The 22,056-nt window shown below is 38.6% G+C and overlaps 2 protein-coding genes across 2 annotated transcripts in view; one reads left to right on the top strand and one right to left on the bottom strand.

The window, feature by feature from the left end:
* nudC (nuclear distribution C, dynein complex regulator) overlaps window positions 1-22,056 on the top strand; it is a 332,523-nt gene that overhangs the window by 67,568 nt on the left and 242,899 nt on the right. The gene's annotated exons all lie outside the window — the stretch shown is intronic.
* LOC136857319 (uncharacterized) overlaps window positions 13,743-22,056 on the bottom strand; it is a 65,154-nt gene continuing 56,840 nt past the window's right edge. Inside the window, exons 4-5 of the mRNA XM_068225293.1 lie at window positions 17,323-17,548; window positions 13,743-15,297 (exon numbers count right to left, since the gene is read on the bottom strand). Coding sequence (XP_068081394.1) covers window positions 15,266-15,297; window positions 17,323-17,548 — 258 coding nt within the window. The 3' untranslated portion in view covers window positions 13,743-15,265. The remainder of the gene's footprint in view (window positions 15,298-17,322; window positions 17,549-22,056) is intronic.

Genomic DNA, 22,056 nt, shown 5'->3' with positions numbered 1-22,056 from the left:
ACCGTACAGTGTGGTACCGAATATATGAAGAGTAATATTGAAGGGAGGTTTTGTCCACGCCGGACCGTGCGATTAACAGCAGGCTGGGTGGTGAAATTGGGCGCAGTGTTGCCGCGTTCAGTAGTAATCACGCGCGCAATGAACACAGTACACTCGCCCCGGGCAGTTGTGAAACGGAATGCCCGTGACCTTGGCTTGTCCGGAAGTTATTTTCAGTTTTCCTATGTTCTGCGTGTTGACCGAGTCACTTCAAGATGCCTCCGAGACCGCCGTCATCTGAGGCAGATCTTGCAATAATTTTTTTTTGTTATTTGCTTTACGTCGCACCGGCATAGATACGTCTTATGGCGACGATGGGAGAGGAAAGGCTGATGAATGGGAAGGAAGTGGCCATGGCCTTAATTAAGGTACAGCCCCTGCATTTGCCTGGTGTGAAAATGGGAAACCACGGAAAACCATCTTCAGGGCTGCCCTCAGTGGGGTTCAAACCCCACTATCTCCTGGATGCGAGCTCACAGCTGCGCGTTCGTAGCCGCATGGCCAACTCACCCGGTTTGCAATGATTTTGAGTGCTATTTTTTCTTTCAATGTGAGGGGGGAAAATGTAGGGGACAAGAGGTTCCCTGTGTACCAAAGGTGGCAGATTGTCTTGGATTATCGCTGTCGTCAGTGAAGAGAGTAGGAGCCGCTTCAAAGGAGAATGATGGAAAACAGTCATCCATGTCATAATTTTACACATCAGAAGTGAAGAACACTTTCTTGACGGTGCAGAACTCTGTTTTATTGGCAAGAAAAGTAGTGGTGATTACCAGAATGAGATGAACTCGACTCATTATGAAGAATGGTTCATGAGAGTCCTGAGTTTATTGCCTCAAAGTTCGGCTGTCGTTATAGATCAACCTCCATATCATACGAGGGTCGATCCTTCATCTTAAAACCCGAACATGTCATGGCCGAAACGTGAAATTATACATTGGATAACGTCAAAGAATATTTCACTGCCACCTGGAGTTGACGATTATAACAAATTAACTAAATCAGAGCTGATTGTCCTTGCCAGGCCTTAGTTTCAAACGCCGGTAAAGAAGCTAGAACAACTGCCTAAACGACTTCGACCAGATGTACAGACTATTTGGTTACCAGTGACCCATTGCGAGCTTAATCCAGTCGAGCTCATTTGGGCTTACGTGAAAAGGAAAATAGCAAAAACAAATATGGCTAACACATTGGAAAATGGTAGTGGTATGGAAGCAATTTATGCTTTATGCCAAGAAGCCTTACGTACAGTGACCTCTGAACTCTGGAAACAATGTATTAAACACGCAAAGAAAATTGAAGACCACTACTGGGAAAAAGATGGACTGTCTGCAAATGTCCCTTATTTCGAGTCAGTCATAATCAACATGAATGACAGCAGCAACGATTCTTCGGAACACAGTGGTTTTTCAGATGAAGAAAATTGATAGAATTAAATACCGTAAATATATGTAAATAATAATACAAATAACTCTTGTAAAAATTGTACAGTGTGATATTTCTAAGTTAGGAAGTTAACCATTTTTAAACCTGCCGTTGAAGGCCCAAAGCCCTTATGAGAAAAGGTGATGGGAAGTGGAATTTATAAGAAGAAATAAAATTAAAGGTTGAAAGTAAACGAAAAGCTGTGTTCGTTGCGCGCGTGAATACTACTGAACGCGGCAACACTGCACCCGATTTCACCACCCGGCCTGCTGTTAATCGCACGGTCCGGTGTACACAAAACTTCCTTTGAATATTACTCTTCATAAATTCGGTACCACACAGTACGGTTACAGTTGTTGTAGTTTCTGATAACCATGACTGAGTGCTTCAAAACAAGCCCATGTTTGCTGCTGTACGTTTATCCTGGGCTGAGAAAGAGTTGCTATAGAAAAATAAGAACTTTTTCAGGGTCGTTGAAAAAATTGTAACTTGAGTATTACACTACAAATACATGTGGTTATAACATATAAAAATTTAATTAGAATCAGACAAGTCGTTTTCCTTGTACATATTCCTAAGTGAGCGCTTCCTAGAGAAGAAGCCAAAAACCTGGGCAATATTTATTACGACAAACAAAAAATATTTAATGAACGTAGAAAACAATGCGTCTTATATACGCTAATGTAGAATTAAACAAGGAAAATACTGGTATAATTTGAATTTCAATAGGCCTATTGGTTCGTTTGTAATTAAAGCCTAAACTCGAGTGTCCATAATAAAAAACCCGACAGTAGTTTCAATTTTGAACAACAGGAAAACAACGCTGCGTCTATCTCGTTATTTTCGTGACACTCGGTTTACATTTCGATAATAATTTATACAGATTTTATTCCCCTTTCTATTCCCATTGTAAATATTGATTAAAGTGAGCAAGCAGCAATCGATAGGCTACTTTTCTTCATCGATCGGAACGGTCGAAAGATTTATTCATCATATTTTGAGTAATTCTGCCAATTTTGCTGAAATATGTTGTTTTTGCCAGTAAAACAGCACATTTTTGCAGAATTCACACCAAAATTGCATATTCATACTAATTTTGCATTTTGGCTCACAATTTGCATTTTGCTACACTTCTATTTATGCGTAAAAATGATTTTATTCCACATTAGAATTACGGTAGGCTTGGATTCAGTACAAGATTAAAAAATTTGCATTTATTGCAAATGTGATTTTTTTTCAGGTCCCTACTGATTAAATTAAGCAGTATCATAGGCAAAATATTTAGTTCATTATTTGAGTAGTTTTCTTAGGTGGTGTTTTTTTATATTTTTTTAAGGTACATATTGTTATTGAAGTGTTCGGTATAGGCCTAGTTATTTATCATGTGCGACACGACGAAGAGAGTTCATTTTGCTGACAATATCCCGGAATATCTTGACAATTATTCTAGTGACAATGGTTTCTTTGTCTGAATCAGAAAGTGTAGGTGACAATGATAATCCAGTACCTCCAGTAAGAAATGTGTATTTTATGCAAAAATGGCTGACATTTTTCAATGGAACATAACTTTACAAAATTTAATCTATTCTTGGATCTAATGCACATATAGTCTTGATATTTACCATGCTAGTAAACAATATAGCCTTTCTACTAACATCAATCACAAACTTTTGCAGTGAACACTATTTCCCAGAATTACTTCAAAATCTGAAACTTGGAACTTAGTTTCCATGTTAATTTTTTTTTTTTTTACATTGAACCCTTTTGGTTTAGGGACATGACTTATTGCTGTGATAAGTGATAAATACTCTTATAAGTTCACAAACTATCCTGTTGATATGTTATTGGTGTACCTTCCATGTAATTTTAAAAGAAGTGCGTGCGTAGTGGGGTAAATACGGCTGACAGTTTTCACACATCCATCAGCGGAGAGCTTGAAAGCGGAAGGGTTAAGGTAGTGGACAAAATTTACAAGTTTGTAGGAAGTGTGTGCATAGAAAATATTGACACAGCCTCTCATTAATGGAATTTTTAAGTGTCAGTACGCTTGGCGGATTTAGTTCACATATTGCCTGCCTCGATTGAATCTACAAAAACTTAAAATCTTGCTCTTCCAATTTTTAGTTATTTTAAATTTTGTTGATCACCGTGAATTTTTTGTCAATATATTTTGGTGCAGTACTAGGAATTTTTATTGTCCTTTCATAGTTACATCATAGTTACTGTTCCTCAGTTCCTACTGCTGCCTACTATTGATTAGTGTCAGCATTCCTGAGTGCGTGAGAGTTGAGATCCAAGACCGAGATTTGAAATTTGCTAAGCTGATTGATGTTAGTATTGCTGGTGAAGATGTTTCTGTGTATGTATAAGTATATATATATATCTATTGGATTATGTATGTTTTCACCTAGACAAAGGTTTTACTATTTTTTGAAGATAATTCCCGAAAAATATCTTTGCACAAACTTCAACCACCTTACACAGTTGTTGTAAATGCGCTTTAGAAGTGAATGCGTGAAGTCTTCATGGTGTTCTGATTTTAATGTCACAGGATACGAAAGGTGATTGGTAAATGTGGGGAAGATAAGGAAGCTAATGGGAATGGGAAGCGTTTGCTGCAATGCTTTGGAGAAGATTTTGTAAGTCACTGATAAGAGAGAGACCCCTCTATAGTTGTTAGGGTCCAACTTGTCTCCTTTCTTGTGCAGCGGGTGGATGATAGCTGAAGTCCAATCCCTTGGTAGTGTTTCTGTTGTCCAGATGTCAGTTATGATTCTATGGATACTGTCATTGACTCTTCATCTGCATGTTTCCATAATTCTGCAATGATGCCATCTTTGCCTGCTGCTCTGTTAGATTTCAGTTCAGAGATGATCTGTTTGATTTCTTCTTTGGTAGGAGGAAGGGAGTCAGGGGTAATAACATTCTTAGATTGAAATTGTAGTTTTTTCTCTGGTTCTTCTGCATTGAGGAGGCCATCAAAATATTTTGCAAGGGCTGTAGTACAATCTTCATTGTTCATTTTCAGTTCTCCGTCTGGTCCTCGAAGGTGGAGTGTAGGGGCTGAGTAAGAGTTTGTCTGAGATTTTAGAGTTTTGTACAAGTTACTGGTGTTGTTCCTTTGAAAGTCTTCCTCTGCCTGATCTATGATGTCATTGTTATTTTGCCTCTTAGCATTTCTAATAGTCTTGGCCGTGTTCTTTCTGACTGTTAGGAAGGCTGTATGATTTTCCGTGTTTTTGTTGCAGTTCCATTTCACCCATGCCTGTCTTCTCTCCTCTATTGCCTTATCACATGGTGGTGTCCACCATGGGTGTTTACTCTTTCTGGTTGCAAGGATGGTTTCTGTTGCTGCATCTATCAGTGCCTTCTGTAGGTTAGGCCAATCTGTTTTATTCTGATTATTGCTTAGTACCTTAGTAAAGTTGTTGTTCTCTTTCAACTGGGCTGGATTAAATTTTGGAATTCTGGACCTGGTGTAATTGTTACCTCTGCACTTCGTGAGTGGATTGAAATTTGCTTTGACCAAAGATAGGTAGTGGTCTGAATCAATATTGGCACCTCTCAGTACCTTGATGTTCATTATTTCCTTGCTATTCCTTCTACTGATGGCAACGTGATCTAACTGGTACTCTCCTAGCAAGGGATTGGGACATCTCCAGGTCTTGGCTTTTCGGGGGAGGTGTCTGAATGCTGTAGATTTAAGAACAAGGTTGTGATTTTTACACAGATTGATCAGCCTCTCACCATTACAATTGGTTCTCTTGTGGGCTGGGTATTCTCCGACTATGTTCTTAAACCTGCGCTCCTTACCAATCTGGGCATTAAAGTCTCCCATTAAGATGATCACGTGATGTTCTGGAATTTTATTGATTGTCTCTTCCAGTTCTTCCCAAAAGTATTCAACACTTTCAATATCACTCTTATTAGTATCGGTGGTAGGTGCATGGAAGTTAACAATTGTGTAGGTTTTGTTGAGACTTCTGAAGGCTATAGTGGACGTTCTCCCATTTGGTGATGAGAAGGAGATAATAGAGCTGATCATTTTGTTGTTGACTATGAAGCCTGTACCCAGGTGAGGCAAATTCTTCATCACTCTCTGTCCTGGCTGTCCCTTGTAGATCCTGAAGCCTTGTGACTCAAAAGGTTCTTCGTCCGTAAATCTTGTCTCCTGTAACGCCGTTATAAGGATGTTGTGTTTTGTTAGGACGTCCAATGTATGTTTCAGTTTTCCCATTTGTAGGAGGGAATTAATGTTTATTGTTGCCAGATAGTTGATGTATTTCTTCCTCTTACATGAAGATGCAGGCTCCCCAGAATCCGATGTCCTGCTTGCCCCACTGTGAGTGGGGGTGGATTTGTTACCACCTGGGGTAGATTTCCAATTAGTCGTTTGCTCCATGTTTCCAGAGTTACGAAAAAGTTTAGAGGGGTTACCTGAAGGTAACGTGGTGTTTAACTATCAAGGTTGTAAGCCTTGAAGCCCCCAGCACTGATCGGTTCACTGACCCAGCGTCACGCTGGGATTGGTTACCCAACCTTCCACTGGGTTGCTCAGCTTAACAGGGGGGCACCTCGTGTAGGTTACGTGCTGGAGTTGTAGTGAAAGAGGCTAGTTGGGTTCTCTTGCTGAACTCAATATATTATTGTTGCAGGAGTTTGGCAACGATGCGTTTCACTGCCATTTGCCCAGAGTCATAAGGACTCTTCCCAGGTTGATTCCTGTTCTTTATTATATAAGGTTAAAATAATTTTATGTTATGTGATCAGCAAGCGAATATTGAAGAATCGGATTTGATGGTTAATTCAAAATCATGTCATTCAAAGTCGAATTTATGAGTTCCAAGCACTTTGAATTAACAGAGTTTTTCTGTATGCCGAATGAAGGGATGCAAAGAAATGGTTTATCACATTAAAAATAACGGACAGATTCAACCAGATACAAATAGGGTATGCTATCTTCACTTTAAAGAAAATTATTGCTTATTAACTTAGGATGACTAGATGGCCTGTTTTTAATGGGATTGTCCCTTCTTTCAATAGTTGGTCCCATTGTCCCGACAAATATTTGACAGAACTCAAAATGTACCATTTTTTCACATTCGTCATGTTTTATCCCATTTTCTTGAGATATTTTCGTGTGTGCGCAGTTTTACATACAATACATGCATATGTTACTTATTTTTCTGTAGTTCGGAATTCAAATGTTATCAGAAATGGCGTCAGGGGAGTGGCACTTCATAGGAAATATCTAAAGTGGTTTTGAGCTTGCGGCTAAACCTTTGCCAACCACCCAACACTATAATTCTCTTTTCTAGGGTTAATTTCGTAGGCAGTGGTTGGCATTGGTACATCCAGAAGTGTGTGGAACAACAAATTTGTAAGATAACTATCATCGTTACGTGCGAGGAAACTTCGTTGTTGTTATTATTATTATTATTATTATTATTATTATTATTATTATATTTGCCTTTATTAATAGTGGTAAAGTTAAGACTCGTAGGCCTGTCTTACACTTAACCACACTTTTCAGCATTGTACATATGAGAGAAATATTTATAATCTTCTCTTACAAACTAGAAGTATCATGACACAAATAACATAAGAAAAATAAATATTCTTAATCTTATCCTAGGAACTACCATTACAAACTGGAGTAACATGAGACAAAAGATGTAATATAAGAACAAAAAAATTCTTTATTAGACTGCATAAGCACAGTAAACATACATTCACACCACAAGATTCATTCAGTCGGGTGACACACATCAAGGAGATGCTCACGGCAAGACAACTTAGAGGGATTTAAGCTTTTTATGGCTCTAATGTTATGGGGGAGAGTTCCATATTCTAGCTCCATTTGCAACAAAGGAATGGCCGTATGCTGCTGATCTGCTGAGAGGGATGGAAAGCGTGCTGCCGGAGCATGTGTTATGCTAGTGGAAAGAGGAAAGGAAACTCAGTTGTGAAGATAAGTAGTATTGGATATTCTTGTTTAATACTCGAAATATTAATACTGCCACGTGGAGTTTTCTATACTGTTTGAATTTTAGAAGGGAAGGTTGATGATAATAAGGGGTAACATGAACACCATGGCGTAAGGAAAAAAAATCAAATACAAGAGTTCATAGCATGTTGTAATCGGTTTAGTTGTTTTCTTGTGGCATCAATTAGTACAATGTCACAGTAGGAAAATATAGGGAGGAAAAGAGTACAGTATTTATAAGCCTAATTCTCATGTTTAGTGGCAGCATATTCTAATGATATTGTAGTGGGTGGAGGGAGGCGTACATTTTTCTACAGACATTGGTAATGTGCTCTCCCTAGTTAAGACTCTCATTTGTAATAACACCTAGATTTCTTGCCAATTTTTCGTACAGGATTATTTTACCAGAGAAAGTTAGTGGAGGAATATTTTTGCTTTTTGGCGCACTGATTTGTTTCATCTGCCCAACAATAATAGCTTTAGATTTTGATGGATTAATTAAAATATACTTGTCATGAGCGTATGTACAGATGTTATTTAAGTCAGAATTCATATAAACTATTGCTTGATTAATGTCTGAAATTTTGGAGTGATTCAGTATACAAGTGGTATTTACAGTGTCTTAGCCGTGTCGATATATAATTAATATAGATAACAAAGAGAGGTCGTCCAAGTACTGAGCCCTGTGGCACTCCTGAATGTTTTGTTACTCATTCAGATGACCTATTCTGAAGAATTATGCATTGTTTATGTTCGGTAAGATATGAGTGAAAGAATTCTAGAGCTGTCGGTCCAAGGTGAAGTGATTTCAATTTAGCAACCAGTATGTCTATATTTACTTTGTCAAAGGCACTGCTAAAATCAAGAAGTGCAAGTAACGTCGCCTGCCGTTCGTCCATCGCACGTCGTCTGTAACCTTCAGTAGGGCAGTGGCTGTACTGTGTCCCTTTTTGAAACCCGACTGTAAAGGGTAAAATAATTTGTATTTATTTAAATAGTTGGTTAATTGCACGTGTGCTATGCGTTCAAGAGGCTTAGGGAGAGATGAAAGTATGCAAACAGGTTGATAATCTGTTATAAGTACAGGTGAGGGAGTTTCTGGAACAGGTTTTATAATGGCATTTTTCCACATTGTTGGAAAGAGGCCACTTGTGAGGCAGGTGTTGTATATGTGAGTAATGACAGGAAGAATAATGTCAATGATGTGTTTTATTGTGAGTATGGGTATTTCATCAGGTCCTGTAGCAGGTGATGTGATTCATAGTAGTTCACGTTTGACGTCAATCTCTCTGACTTCACGAAATTCAAAGAATGGCCTATTTGGTGGTAGTTGGTTCAGAAGAGAATTTATAGTCTTGCGTATTGTTTGCATTTGCGGTTTAATTTTCATTTCAGAAAAATGAGCGATTAATCTCTCCAGAGAGATGTCTGAATTACATGGCTGGGGCAAAGCTTTCCCAATTCCAATGAAACAAATTTGTTCCGAAGTGTTTGATACATTTAAATTTCCAGCCAGGTGTTGAAGAAAATTTCTTGTTTCTTAGTATTATTTTAACTCTATTCCAAAGTGTCCGATACTGTTCAAGCGGACTGGGAGATAGAGTGCGTCTGTCGAGCCGGTGTAACGTGTCGCAGTGAGACATCATTTATTTGATCTCCTTGGTCAGACATGGAGGAGGAGGTCGGGAGACTTTGGCCGTGCACTTAGGTGCATGTTTGTTAAGGAGGCCAAGTATAAGCAGACTAAAAGTTTCAACTTTCTTATCGATGTCGTTAATATTTATGATGTCATCCCCTGGACTATTCAAGGCATGAACTCTTATATGGTCTAAGTTTATATGTCTAATGTCCCTGAATATGATGCATCTCGTTTTATACTTGGGTACTTTGAGCGAGCAAGACAAATATATTAAGTCGTGTCGATATGCGGGGAGTAGGTATCTGACCACGTGATATTACTTTTCTGTGGATTATTAGTGATCATTAAGTCAATTAGTGTATGTGAAGATGAGTGTCTTAGCCGTGTCGATATATCATTAATACAGATAGCAAAGAGAGGTGGTAGTTTAGTGGAAGTATTATTATGTCATATGTGTGGAAAATACTTAACAGTTGTTTTGTATCTCCAGCTGTTCCAGTAGTATTGAAGTCTCCAAATATTAAAATATGTTCATAAGCAGGTGATAGTCTCTGTAGAAGGTCTTCAGTATCTGAGAGGTGACCTACCTGTGGTGGCTGATAAACTACTCCTATTAGGATTTTAACTGTTGTTACAGTGATGTCGGAAAAAATGAACTCAGTTCTCGGGTCAGCACAGTGCGCAGAAGTGCGTATAATTTTACATTTAATATCATCTCTACAGAACAAGGCTACTTCTCCACCTCTTATCTATTCAGTCATGCCTATAAATATTATAGCCCGTTATGTGAACCATGCTACTAGGAATAGCTACGCGTAACCAGCTCTCACTGACACAAGATACGTGTACATTGCTGTTTTCAAGAGCATCTATTAGCTCCTCGTGATGGGCAGGTAGTGATTGGGAATTTAAGTGAATGCATTTCAATGCTCATGAGTTGGCCTGAAATACTTTCACTAATGAGCTCTGGCAGGGGGATGTCTCCAGTCTCCACGTAAGTTTTTTTACATTGAGCACAAGTTAGCATATAAATACCAGATTCCTGGAATTCGTCATTTTTAAGTTTATTAGCTTTATTGTGACTAAAGAACCTATGTTTCATGTTGTTATTGGTTGAGAAGGCTACTTTGGTGTTGTGTTTCTTGAATAAGTTGGTGATTTCGTAAATCTTTGGGTTATTAAAGGTGAATTTGACATTTTCTTTTTCTGAAAGCTGTTTAAGTATAATTTGTTGTTGGTATTTGCATTTAGTAATGATTTTATTGACGAATTTCAAACTGAAACCATTATGTAGAGCTTGTTGACGAATGAAAGATAGTTTCTTCTTTCTGTCTGTTTCTGTTAGCCTTTGAAATACCTCTGTACAAGTCGTGAAGACCCTTGAAGGGGTAGAAAGTAAAAGCTTCCGTTATCTGTAACCTCAGCAGTTGGTAGAGTGGTTAGATCTATCCCTGGACATCTATGCCCCAAGAACGAACCTCGTACTCAGTTTTGGTGTAGGCTGAGTAAACCTCAGGGTCATGTGCACCTCCAGAAGTGGAAATCTGGAAGGAACTTCTTAATTAGATATCAAGAACACGTCAATGCTGAAAAATACAAAAGATTCTCTGCCATGGGATCCCATATGAAAGAGTCCAACCACAAATTCACCAATATCAGACAGGACCTTCAAATTATCTGTATGATAAATAAAGGAAATCTAATGAACAACCTGGAAAACATCCACATCGTTCTTGATAAATTAGAAAACGGTGAAGAGAAACTTAACGAAAACGAGCAAAAAAAAATCTTATACGAGAATATTAGTAAATACTTGGAATGGGTAGGCATAAAACGGGTAAGGCGAACAAGAGATATAATCAAACACGACATCGCAGAAGCACAGCCCAATCTCCCTCCTCCCTCACATGATATTTTAGATGACGACAAAACTCTGCTTCCCTTCTCTCCAGAGCTTTGCATGAACTGTCAGACTGTGTCACATCATTACTTCACCAGGTCACGCTCAAAGACAGACCCTATAGACAGCGCAGAATAAACATCTTTTCCAAACAAGAACGAGAGGCAAGATGTCCTGTTATGATGACCTCCATTTTTTAACAAAGGAATCTCCAAAGAACTTTTTATTATTTGTGCTTATTGTCCTAATGTTTTTTCTTCTCAATTCTTTCTTTATACAGCTGAAGAGGACCACTAAGTGGTCGAAACATGTCCTGTAAGTGCTAATTTATATTCAATTTTGCCTGAGGCAATAAAGTATCGATTACGTGGTTATTTATACCAACTTCTTGATAGTACAGAGGTGACTTTGCTTTTTTTTTTATTTTTTTTATAGGTGCGAGCAAACTTTTTGTTTGTTTTGTTTTTGCAGAATTAGAAAAGATATGGGGATAACGTAAGTGACCAACATTTCAAATATATTTATTTGACAGACTGTTGGAGCCACAATTGGACAAAATTCTTGATTTAAAAAGCAAATCTCACACATCTCACTTAAATATACTTGGGTTTAAATATTATCTTTCGTTTGTGATAAAATGTCTTGATCTGGCTCCCACTGAGACTCGAAGTTTGATATGTGGCATTGGGGTGCAATAATTTGGAGACCCTCTGGTGTAGAGGAACTTATGATCAGTGCAGTGGCTTAGCTACTGGCTTTCTTCTCAGATTGCTGAGGTACGAACTAAGTTTGATCCTGGTTTGTAATTTTCACCAGAAATTCACACGGCGTGGGGGACAGTATCCGGCCTCAAAACCCCAGATGAAACGAAAATGAGCCTGGGTGGCTCCAGCTACCTTAGAAATATTTGATATAACCTGAAGAAAGTTTTGCTTACTCTTAGGAAATAGAAATGTGATAGAAACATGTCCGTCTGTAAAGCAGTGACTGACATGGGATTGACCCGATGGTGGCTGCACTTAATTGAAGATAAAGGCAATTGTAATGCTATTCAGTTACGAGGAATAGGAGAAATATATAAACTACATCTTTTCTTTCTTTAATATGAAGCATTGTTTATTTTATATGATTGGTAAAGCCAAACAGTATGGCTTAGGAAGTTATCATGCTGACCATACTTCACTCCCATATCTGCAGGCCATCTGATTGGGCAGCAGTCATTTTGACAGGATGTCTGGGAAAGATGGTACAGAAGGAAGACCTCGATCAACCTCTGTATGATTCTGTCCAATTTCCTGAACACCTGATATCGTTCAGTGGTCAGTGCCTTGCCCTTTTAACAGTGCAGACTTGGATGGATTCTGTAAACAGCTTGATATCCTTCAGTAATCTGGAAAATTGATACCGTGTATCTGACGGCATTTAATCTATCTCTTTTGAGGTGCAGTTATAGGAAGTACATTATTAATATATGATGAAGTGACTAATTTCCTCCCTCTCAAAACAATTTTCCATGCACAAAACGTACACAAAAAATGTACAGTTGTGCATGTTCCGACAAATTGTTTCCTGTGTGTGTGTGTGTGGGGGGGGGTTGCATACTCCTATCTTCCTATCAGATAGTCAAGTGTGTGTATGTTTAGTCCTCAGCCCGAAGGCTGGTTGGATCCTCAACAGCTCCGCCATCAGCTGTCATAGATGGCCTAGGCATCGCTGAAGAGGCGTACTAGGGAAATGAGTGAGGTAGTTTCCCGTTGCTTTCCTCACTGAGCCAGAAGTTGCTATTACATATCAGTCTGCCGAGCCCACTGAAATGCATGCACCAACCGACCCTATGAGCAATATTTCATAGCAGGGACTGGCTGCAGAAGGAATGGTATTGCTAGCATCACTCATATCTCAGTCACTTTCATTTTGTCAAAGCCAAGGATAAAGCTGAGCAGATCAATGAAAGTAACAGAATTGCTCTAGCTCATACCAGAAGACATAATGCACTGTAAACACTAGGTCCTGCCAACAAAGGCACAGATAGTCAAGTAATAGGGCATTTAAAGGATTGAATAACAATTTGTTACAACAACTTTATTTACATAATAATAGCAATCTATATCACAGTCAGTGGAAATAATACTTGAATACTTTGTTTCTCATTATCATTAAATTCTCTCCCCTTTCACTGTATTCTTATGGTTTACATAGGGTAATACATTTCGTTTCTTACTGTACTAAAAAATAACTTAAATACATAATTGTTTCAAGTCTGTATTCGGAGTTCCGGGAGCTCCAAAAATACATGTTTGTACATACACATTTTATTTCCCTTTTTGTCTTGCGTACAGCAGGACGAGTTGCTGTCTTGCTGTACTGATCCGGTGGATAAATTCGTTAACCAGCGAACTTACTTTCACAGATTTAAAGGCGAATAAAATTACCTTCCAGATATGTCGTGAATGTTGAAGATTTTCGAGGTCGGCGACTGGGAAGTGGAAATACATTAACGGTACTTGGTCACGTCAGGGAGCAGAGTAGTATGCCTCGTAATGTCGCATATTCAAGGTTACTTGTGATCGCTTTGAGAACTGAACGTATAATTTTAAATGGCAAGATTAGCGCTGAATCACATAGCTTACGAAGGACTTCACTTGGGACATTAAGTGTAACAGTAGATTCTTCTAGTTGTTAGATGATGGTGGTGATATAGACAAAAGCTTATGTATACCCTTCCATGAAAAAAAAAAAAAAAAAAAAAAAAAAAAAAAACTGGTAATATGTCGGCTTAACTATAAAAATAAATATTTTATGGTATATTTTATAATACAAAGTATATTCGAAGATAGTATTTTTTATTAGCTTCTTATCGTATTAGTGTACTAAATCGCGATTTTCTTGTGCTTAGGTATAAAATTGTGTCGAACTTTGTTCTCGGTGGAGTCCTTAATGTATGTGATAAAGCTGCTTTTATGAATGTTCATGAATGCTGTATGCCTTTCCACTTGCTGATGGGACTCGGCCATGTTAGAAAATGTATACACATTCTTATCGTAATGACGTAAAATGAGAACAAGCGAGCAAGTTCGACTGGGGTCACCTAGCTGTAAACTCGGGAGATGATTGGTTCGAACCTCACTGTCGGCAACCCTGAATATGGTTTTTCGCGATTTCTCATTTGCGCACCAGACAAGTGTTGAGATGACCTCAAATAAGTCCACGATCTCTTCCTTCTCAATCCTAGCCCTTTCTTATCCCATCGTTGCCGTAAGACTATCTGCATCGGAGCGGCGTAAAACAAATAGAAAATAATAACAGCAGCACGGGCGTAAGGTATTGTTTTCACTAAGTAGGCAACACTGAAAATGATGGCTTTCAAATATTTTGATCACGTACAGGATGTTATCTACAGATTAGGCTGAATTATGTCGTGTAATCAATAAAATTATTACAAAAAATTGTTTATTTTATAGATGTGGCTAGCTTTTAGTTAACGGCTGAAGATTTTATGTTTGGTAAGTCTGATCTAATCTCGTGGCGTAGCACGTGTTCGCTTCATCTCCTTGCTACAGATAGAATGCGTTCGAGAGAAAGGCCAGACCTTCGACGTGGTTGCGAAGTCCGGTTTTTCTGTGCCTACTCTCCTTGACAATAGCCGCTCGGTTTCCTGTCGTAAAAGGATGTTGGCGCGGAATATTTCAACTTACGTGGGTGGAGTGTGTTCCTGTTAGGAATAAGATGTATGACTCAGGATTATTCACTTCATTGAATGGTGTATATTAGCATTGCCATTTCACCTAGCGTGTAGACTAGGTGATATACGTATGGTTTAAGAACAATAACTTCGTTGACAGAAATTCGCTTTGACTATATCACTGTACAGTACATTAGTTTTCAAGTCTAGGAAGTCCAAGCATCACAGCAATTGTCTTTTTGTTCCCTGTTTCTTCAGTTTCACCAGTCCAGTTATTACAAATGTGCAAATACATTGGATGCGATTAACTATTAACTGGAAAACAACAGGTAGGGAATCTGCCACCTGGGCGACTGCCCTAAATGCAGATCAGTATTGATTGTTTGTTTGAAAAATCTAATAAATATTATATTACGTGTAAAATTTCACAAGGTTCGTAGTATTCACTATTTAGGGTCATCTTTTGTTGGGTGATGGAGCGTCTTAATTCTGTCCCTCTGAATCAAGTAGAGACGGAGGACGGTGGTCCTGGAATGACGGAAGATCTGGATGTTTTACATCTGACGATACCAAGAGTGCAGCCATACCTGATCTGGGTCACTGGAACATGTGGATATCTCGCCATCTCACTGCAAACATACAAATATCAATCACTTATCGTGTAGGATGAAATCAGTAGCGTAGCCAGGATCGGCCGATGGTGGGGGATTATAGTTACAAAATGATGATAGAACACAATGAAGGTGCTTGTGCGTTTGTGGTGCGCGCAAGCAAGACTTTATAAGGTCACTGATATAAATGAATTATGTTGATATTCAGACTGCAGTACACTACAAAATCTCACATTAAAATACAGAACAATACGATCAAAGCCAACAGTTTTACAGCGAATGGTATGTTCAGTTTACAATCTAAAATCCAACTTTCGAGGCTTCTTAGAAAATACGTATATTTAACAGATCGGTTGGTTCTAGTCTCTGAATGTTCGTTGTTTGTCAGTTTGTTTATTTTTCCTTTTAATTTCTATGGAGGGGGGGGGGTCTTGACCCCCAGTAACCGACCGCCCCCCCTCCCTTTGGCTACACGCCTGGATGAAATGGCTGGCATACCAAATTAGGTTTATGATTTGGAATGCAATTTATTGTCCTTGAGAATGGTTTAAAAAAAAATAGAAAACAGCATACAATGTAGTGAAGCTGACACATTTCCTTTATTTAGAAAACCATGATTGATGGTGGGGTAAACGCCCTCAAAATGAATTTATCTTCATCTAAAATATATAATCATTTCTTCAATTTGCCTAAGCTATTTCTCAACTAAGAATTACTGATTACGATGTGTTTAATAATACAATTTTCGGTCATGTGCTTGTTATAGATTAAGTTTTTCAAGTAGAAATTTTAGGTCCCAAGTTAGTCGCGTTTATCTGATGGGAGTGATTATTTTTCGACATTTGTTGAATGACTTCCCACTTATAGGCTACGAAATTAGTTCTAGAGAGACAGCAGACGAAATCAACGCGGAATGACCTTTTTGTGTAAAACATTCTGAAATTAATGTCCAAACTTGTCAAGTGTTTAGAAGTAGTTTGCCAGGAAAGCTGTTAGTGGAGATTGTGATAAAACCTGCATTTTGGTCCAGGCGCTATGGATAAGAAATAGCGGCAAATATATGGTGACAGCAAAGTTATTTCGATTCGGTGGTTATCCTGTCTGTTTGCTCCTGTGATTCGAAGTGGGAGGCGATACGCTTTCGTTCTCGTTTTGAACACTACCATACTCAAAATGGTTAATGAAGTATTTAATTTCTTATGGTTTAGATATTTTTAGTGTGTTGCAGTTGTTTCTCTTCTGCATTATTCCTGCAATTTTATTATTTGTTAGCAAGGCGATAATTCTTTTAATTTCTGGTATACATCTTAAACTGCAACATCCTGTTAGGACGTTTTCAAGTTTACCTTAATGAGCTTTCATTTTTATTCCACTGAGGATAAAAGTTGATTCTACACAAAATCGAATTAAACAGGTTAAAACAAGAGTGCTTTCTGTAGAAATTAATTAAACATTTCCTAATCAACTGTTCTGAAATTGATGGGAGAGTAGGGATTCCTTAATAATGAGGCAATCAGTTCGAATTGTCTGAAAATAACTATTGAAAATAGCTTCACGTTGTTTTTAGACACAAAATGAGAAAAATATCTGAATCCGTTGAAAATTGACATGAACATGTTGAACATGGACGTAAAAAGAATCTCTTTGGTCCCTTATAAGCCATTACGATGTGTTGAATCATACAATTTTCGACCATGGCTATGGATTTTCATTTTTCACTATTTGGAAAACTAGGGTATAAGTCGCCGACTGTGAACATTTTAGGAATTGCGGTGTAATTGCTACAACACCAAAATATATTAGTGCAAATTACTTCTACCCAATATGTTGTATTCTCTTCAGATTGCCCTTCTCTATGACATTCTAACGTCATCCAACATTTCAAGAAGTTTGTGGATAACAGATCACATCGAACAGTTCATCACGGAAACTATTTCTGTATCCAGTTTTTCATAAATTCCAAGGAAGAATGTTACTGCTGGTTGCAGACTAGTATCGTGGAGAAATAAACTGTTAGGTAAAATGGGGGATGATTATACTTACTCTCAAGTGCCAGAACTGCCAGCAGGATTGCTACGAGGAAGATGATGCTCATGGCTACTACGAGAGCGGTAAGTTGGTGCTTGTGCCAGCAACAGGACGGCAGAGGCTTCGTCTTTCGCCGCTCCAGACCATTAACGACTGTAAAATGTGTACTGGATGCTAGAGACACAGAATCGGGTTCCTTTAAGTTGGCCACCGTGAGCAGTAGCGATCCTGATCCACCGCTCTGAAAACAGAAAGATAATAATACAGTATAACTTTTTTACATCCGAATTTCAGGAGACATACGGAAATATTTCACATTTGACATACTGTATGTTACTGCATTAAGACGTTTGGGAGATACGGTTCTTCAAAGATACTTCCTATTTAGCTGTTATAGGGAATGGTATTGTTATTGATCTCAAGACAGAGCAGATATCTGTGAACTGCGATTTGAATGGCTGTAAAAAGTGTATTTTGTGGTGCTGTTGGTTTCAGTGAAAATACGTACGTTTTTTTAAACTACTAGGATGCTAATATATATTGCTACATGCTGATTGAAACAACTTGATTGTTTAGGAATTATTACGATCCATTGACTGTTGTATTTGTCTGCTGATGTCTCACGAGTAACATTGTAATCAAATTCGCAAATTTTTACACCGGGGCAGGAAAAAATAGCACAAATTAAGCAAAAGCTATTTTCAGTGTTACAAAACTAGTAAATAATTTTGAACCAACTTCTAAATAATGTTCAAAGGTATTTTAACAATTCAAAAATTGGATGTTCAACAATTGGCGTCCATTCTGCGCCATCACTTGATTCTTGACTTTCCGTATCGCACCGAACACATGTCACTGCCGAGTGTTCTTTGTAGATGTGTCGCTCGCATACACTGCATCTAGTCTTGGTTTTTTCTGTGTTTTTATTTCAGTTGCAGTAGGCGCATATTCCAAGTTCTTGTAGTTCTTGTGGAGCTGCGAATTTTGATTTTTCTTTCCCTATTTCTATCCATAATGTGTTGAACTTCAGTATATAAAAAGGCACTATTTTACACGAAAATAAAACAAAATTGACACATTCTTACTATAATAGCTGAAAAAGTAATATAAAACGTAACTCATAAATACGCATACGTCATGGGGTGCATCAGGAATTTTAGACCGGGTCTGTCAAAACAGTGCACTCAGACTGAAACTGAGGAGCGTGAGAGGCGAATTGTTTAGGCACACTGATAGTGGACGAGTCCAATGTGAGATACTGAGAGGATGGAAGCTAGCGGCCCGCTACTTTAAGAACTATCCCTAAACCCGGTCGAAAAGACCGTGACGCGCTCTCTCCAGGGTTAAAGTGAACAGTAGTAAGTATTCTTGGTTGTATTGTTAAGCGATTATATGGGTTACATAGACGTGCTTTTTTCTTACGACACCTCGGCGGTGCTCGCACCAATTCATTGCAGCCCGTTCCTTTTTTTAAAAAATATTAATATATGCCGTGTCTAGTTCTTCAACCTATGTTGCGCAGTTCCTGCATGGTAGTCTCTCTTTAATCTTTGAATTTATTTAGAGATTTAAGGTTTTTATGTAGTCTTTATAATTTTAAGGCTATCTGGTTATCTAGGTAAGACTAACCGTATTTTGTACGATCGTTCAATACTAGGCGTCATTACGAACTATAACTGCCATCGCCTAAGTCTCATCACAAACTACCGTGGGGTCCACGAAGATCAGTGGCATAGGTTTAGCGGTGTACTTACTGATAGTGCCGATCTGAGTGGCCCAGGCGGTTGAGGCGCTGGCCTTCTGGTCCCAGCTTGGCAGTTCGATCCTGGCTCAGTCTGGTGGTATTTGAAGGTGCTCAAATACAACAGCCTCGCGTCGGTAGGTTTAATGGCAATGTAAAAGAACTCCTGCGGGACAAAACTCCGGCACCTCGGCGTCTTTGAGAACCGTAAAAGTAGTTAACGGGACGTAAAGCCAATGACATATTATTTGTACTGATAGTAAGATATCTCTGTCCCCATTGCGGTAAGCTATACGAGTATTTCAGGGTCAGTATACGTATACTCCGAGCTCATCCATAGGCGTATAGATGAAGACAGTATTGCGTGCCTGTTGGCAGCCACGCTCTTCAGCGGAACACCGGACATAATACTGTAGAATTAGAATGTAACCTGATACCAGACGCCGAACTTCAAGAAGTAGATCCAGTGAATGAATACAAGTCCCATGCACTAGTACATGCACTTCTGTATACCTTTGCCGGCATTTATATTCATTAACTTATTACGCTGAAATTACGTGCGGTTTTTATTTTACTATCTTTACACGATTAAGAAAATCTCAGATTTTTACCGTTGTGATTGCTTCAAAACAAGCACTCCATGCGCATACCTAACCTTAGTTATTTGGTGAAAAAGAGAATTGAAATCCGGCGAATAGTGAGCGGTATGATTTCGAAATTCCTTTCCGTAGATTACCGAATATCATAATGTTATTTTTGTTTTTACGTCCCACCAAGGACCTTTTTTGCTGTTTCTGGAGACGCTGAGATGCCGCAGTTTAGTCGCGCAGCAGTTCTTTTACGTGCCAGTTAATATACTGACACGAGACTGACGTTTTGAGCACCTACAAATACCACCGGTCTGAGCAGGATCGAGCCTACCAAGTTGGGGTCGGAAGGCCACCACCTCAACCGTCTGAGCCACTCAGCCCGGCTTACTCAATATCATCTCTGGTGTAATCCAAGAGTGGTTGCCGGGACATTATTCATTGTTTGTTTAAAGTACACATCAATAATCTTTTTGTGAACTCTCCAATGAAATCAATACTTAATGCTGATGGCATAGTTCTTCTAACAGCTAGCAAAGTGTTGCAAACCGTATGGAACTAAAACAAGATGTTCCAGAAATATCTTGTGTGGTTCCAGGGGAATCAACTTTTCTTGAATAGAGGTAAAATAGAAGAAATATATATTTTCATTTTACAGTTCAGCTTTGGAGGTCAACACGAACACTTCAGTGAAACTGCTTGGAATTGACTTAGATCTACGAGTAAATTAATTGTTACACACGACAGCTTTGTAAGGAACTGTCCAGTGATATTCTTATTCGTGGCATTTTCCCCCAATTTCTTGGAGTTGGCACCCTTTTGGATTTGGCCCAGATTTTACGGCCGGATGCATTTCCTGACAAAGCACATGTACAGGGATGGAATCACTTGTGTGTTTCTGTGATGGTTGTTGGTGTGATTTATGTAGATGAAAATATGTAGTGAGACTAACACAAATACCCAGTTCCCGCAACGTGGGAATTAACCATATGCAGTTAAAATTCCCGACTAAGTCAGAAATCTAACTCGAGGGCTACTACGCTGACCATTCAGCCAATAAACTGGACTCAAGAATGATATTCTTACTGCACAAACTAAAGAAATATGTTAGTAAAAGTCAGATGATGCCAGTATCATATGCTTTTTTCCATTCAGATATATTATAAGGGATGGTGTTGTAATGTTATTGTACAGGAGCATAGGAGATTCTGAAATGGCAAAATGGATTCAACATGTGAAACCATCTACGTCCATCTTCCAGGAAGTAGGAATAAAATTTCCTTCAATTTACATTTATCACTGAAAATTTGACGTTAAAGAAAATGTTCCAACATCGTGAGAAAAGGGGGAAAGTAGTACACTACATTCTTACGGCGACGATGGGAGAGGAAAGGGCTAGGAGTGGGAAGGAAGCGGCCGTGGCCTTACTTAAGGTACAGCCCCAGCATTTGCCTGGTGTGAAAATGGGAAACCACGGAAAACCATCGTCAGGGCTGCCGACAGTGGGGTTCGAACCTACTATCTCCCGAATACTGGATACTGGCCGCACATAAGCGACTGCAGCTATCGAGCTCGGTAAAAAAAAAAAAATTGAGTTGGTTAATTTTTAAATGGCTCGAAAATTTTTTTAAAACACTCTTCATGTCAGATGGACACTGGGTTGTCACAATGGCTTATTTTACACAATCAAATGCGCATATTTAAAAATTATTTTTCTGGTATTTTTGTTATGCCAATGGTTGTTAATTTTACACTAAACAATGAGCTAACCTTTTTAAGCCACATGCTAACAATAAATATGAAGTATTATTGTCCGATTTTGTACAGGATGTTCAGAAAAAAGTTCAGTGAAAACAATTCTAATAAACCCATTCCTCAAGTTAGGTACACTTTTCTTGGACCTTTCTTGTCAAGGATACTCCTTTTTTTCTAGAATGTAAAGAACATGTTGCTTGACAAAATGAACGGATTCGATTTTCTAGAAAAATTTTTTCGAGCCATTTAAAAATTAACCAACTCAATTTTTTTTTTTTTACCGAGCTCGATAGCTGCAGTCGCTTATGTGCGGCCAGTATCCAGTATTCGGGAGATAGTAGGTTCGAACCCCACTGTCGGCAGCCCTGACGATGGTTTTCCGTGGTTTCCCATTTTCACACCAGGCAAATGCTGGGGCTGTACCTTAAGTAAGGCCACGGCCGCTTCCTTCCCACTCCTAGCCCTTTCCTCTCCCATCGTCGCCGTAAGGCCTATCTGTGTCGGTGCGACGTAAAGCAACTAGCAAAAAAAAAAAAAAAAAAAAAAAAAAAAAAAAAAAAAATCTTATAAATGTATGATTTTTAAAATTTAAGATTATTTTTAATATTTTTCCATTCTATAAAACTACACGCTTGCCAACACATTACAGAAAAATCAGGCCTGTAA

This window comes from Anabrus simplex, chromosome 1, assembly GCF_040414725.1.
Source record: "Anabrus simplex isolate iqAnaSimp1 chromosome 1, ASM4041472v1, whole genome shotgun sequence".
NCBI lineage: Eukaryota > Metazoa > Arthropoda > Insecta > Orthoptera > Tettigoniidae > Anabrus > Anabrus simplex.
This window is presented reverse-complemented; position numbering and strand designations above follow the sequence as displayed.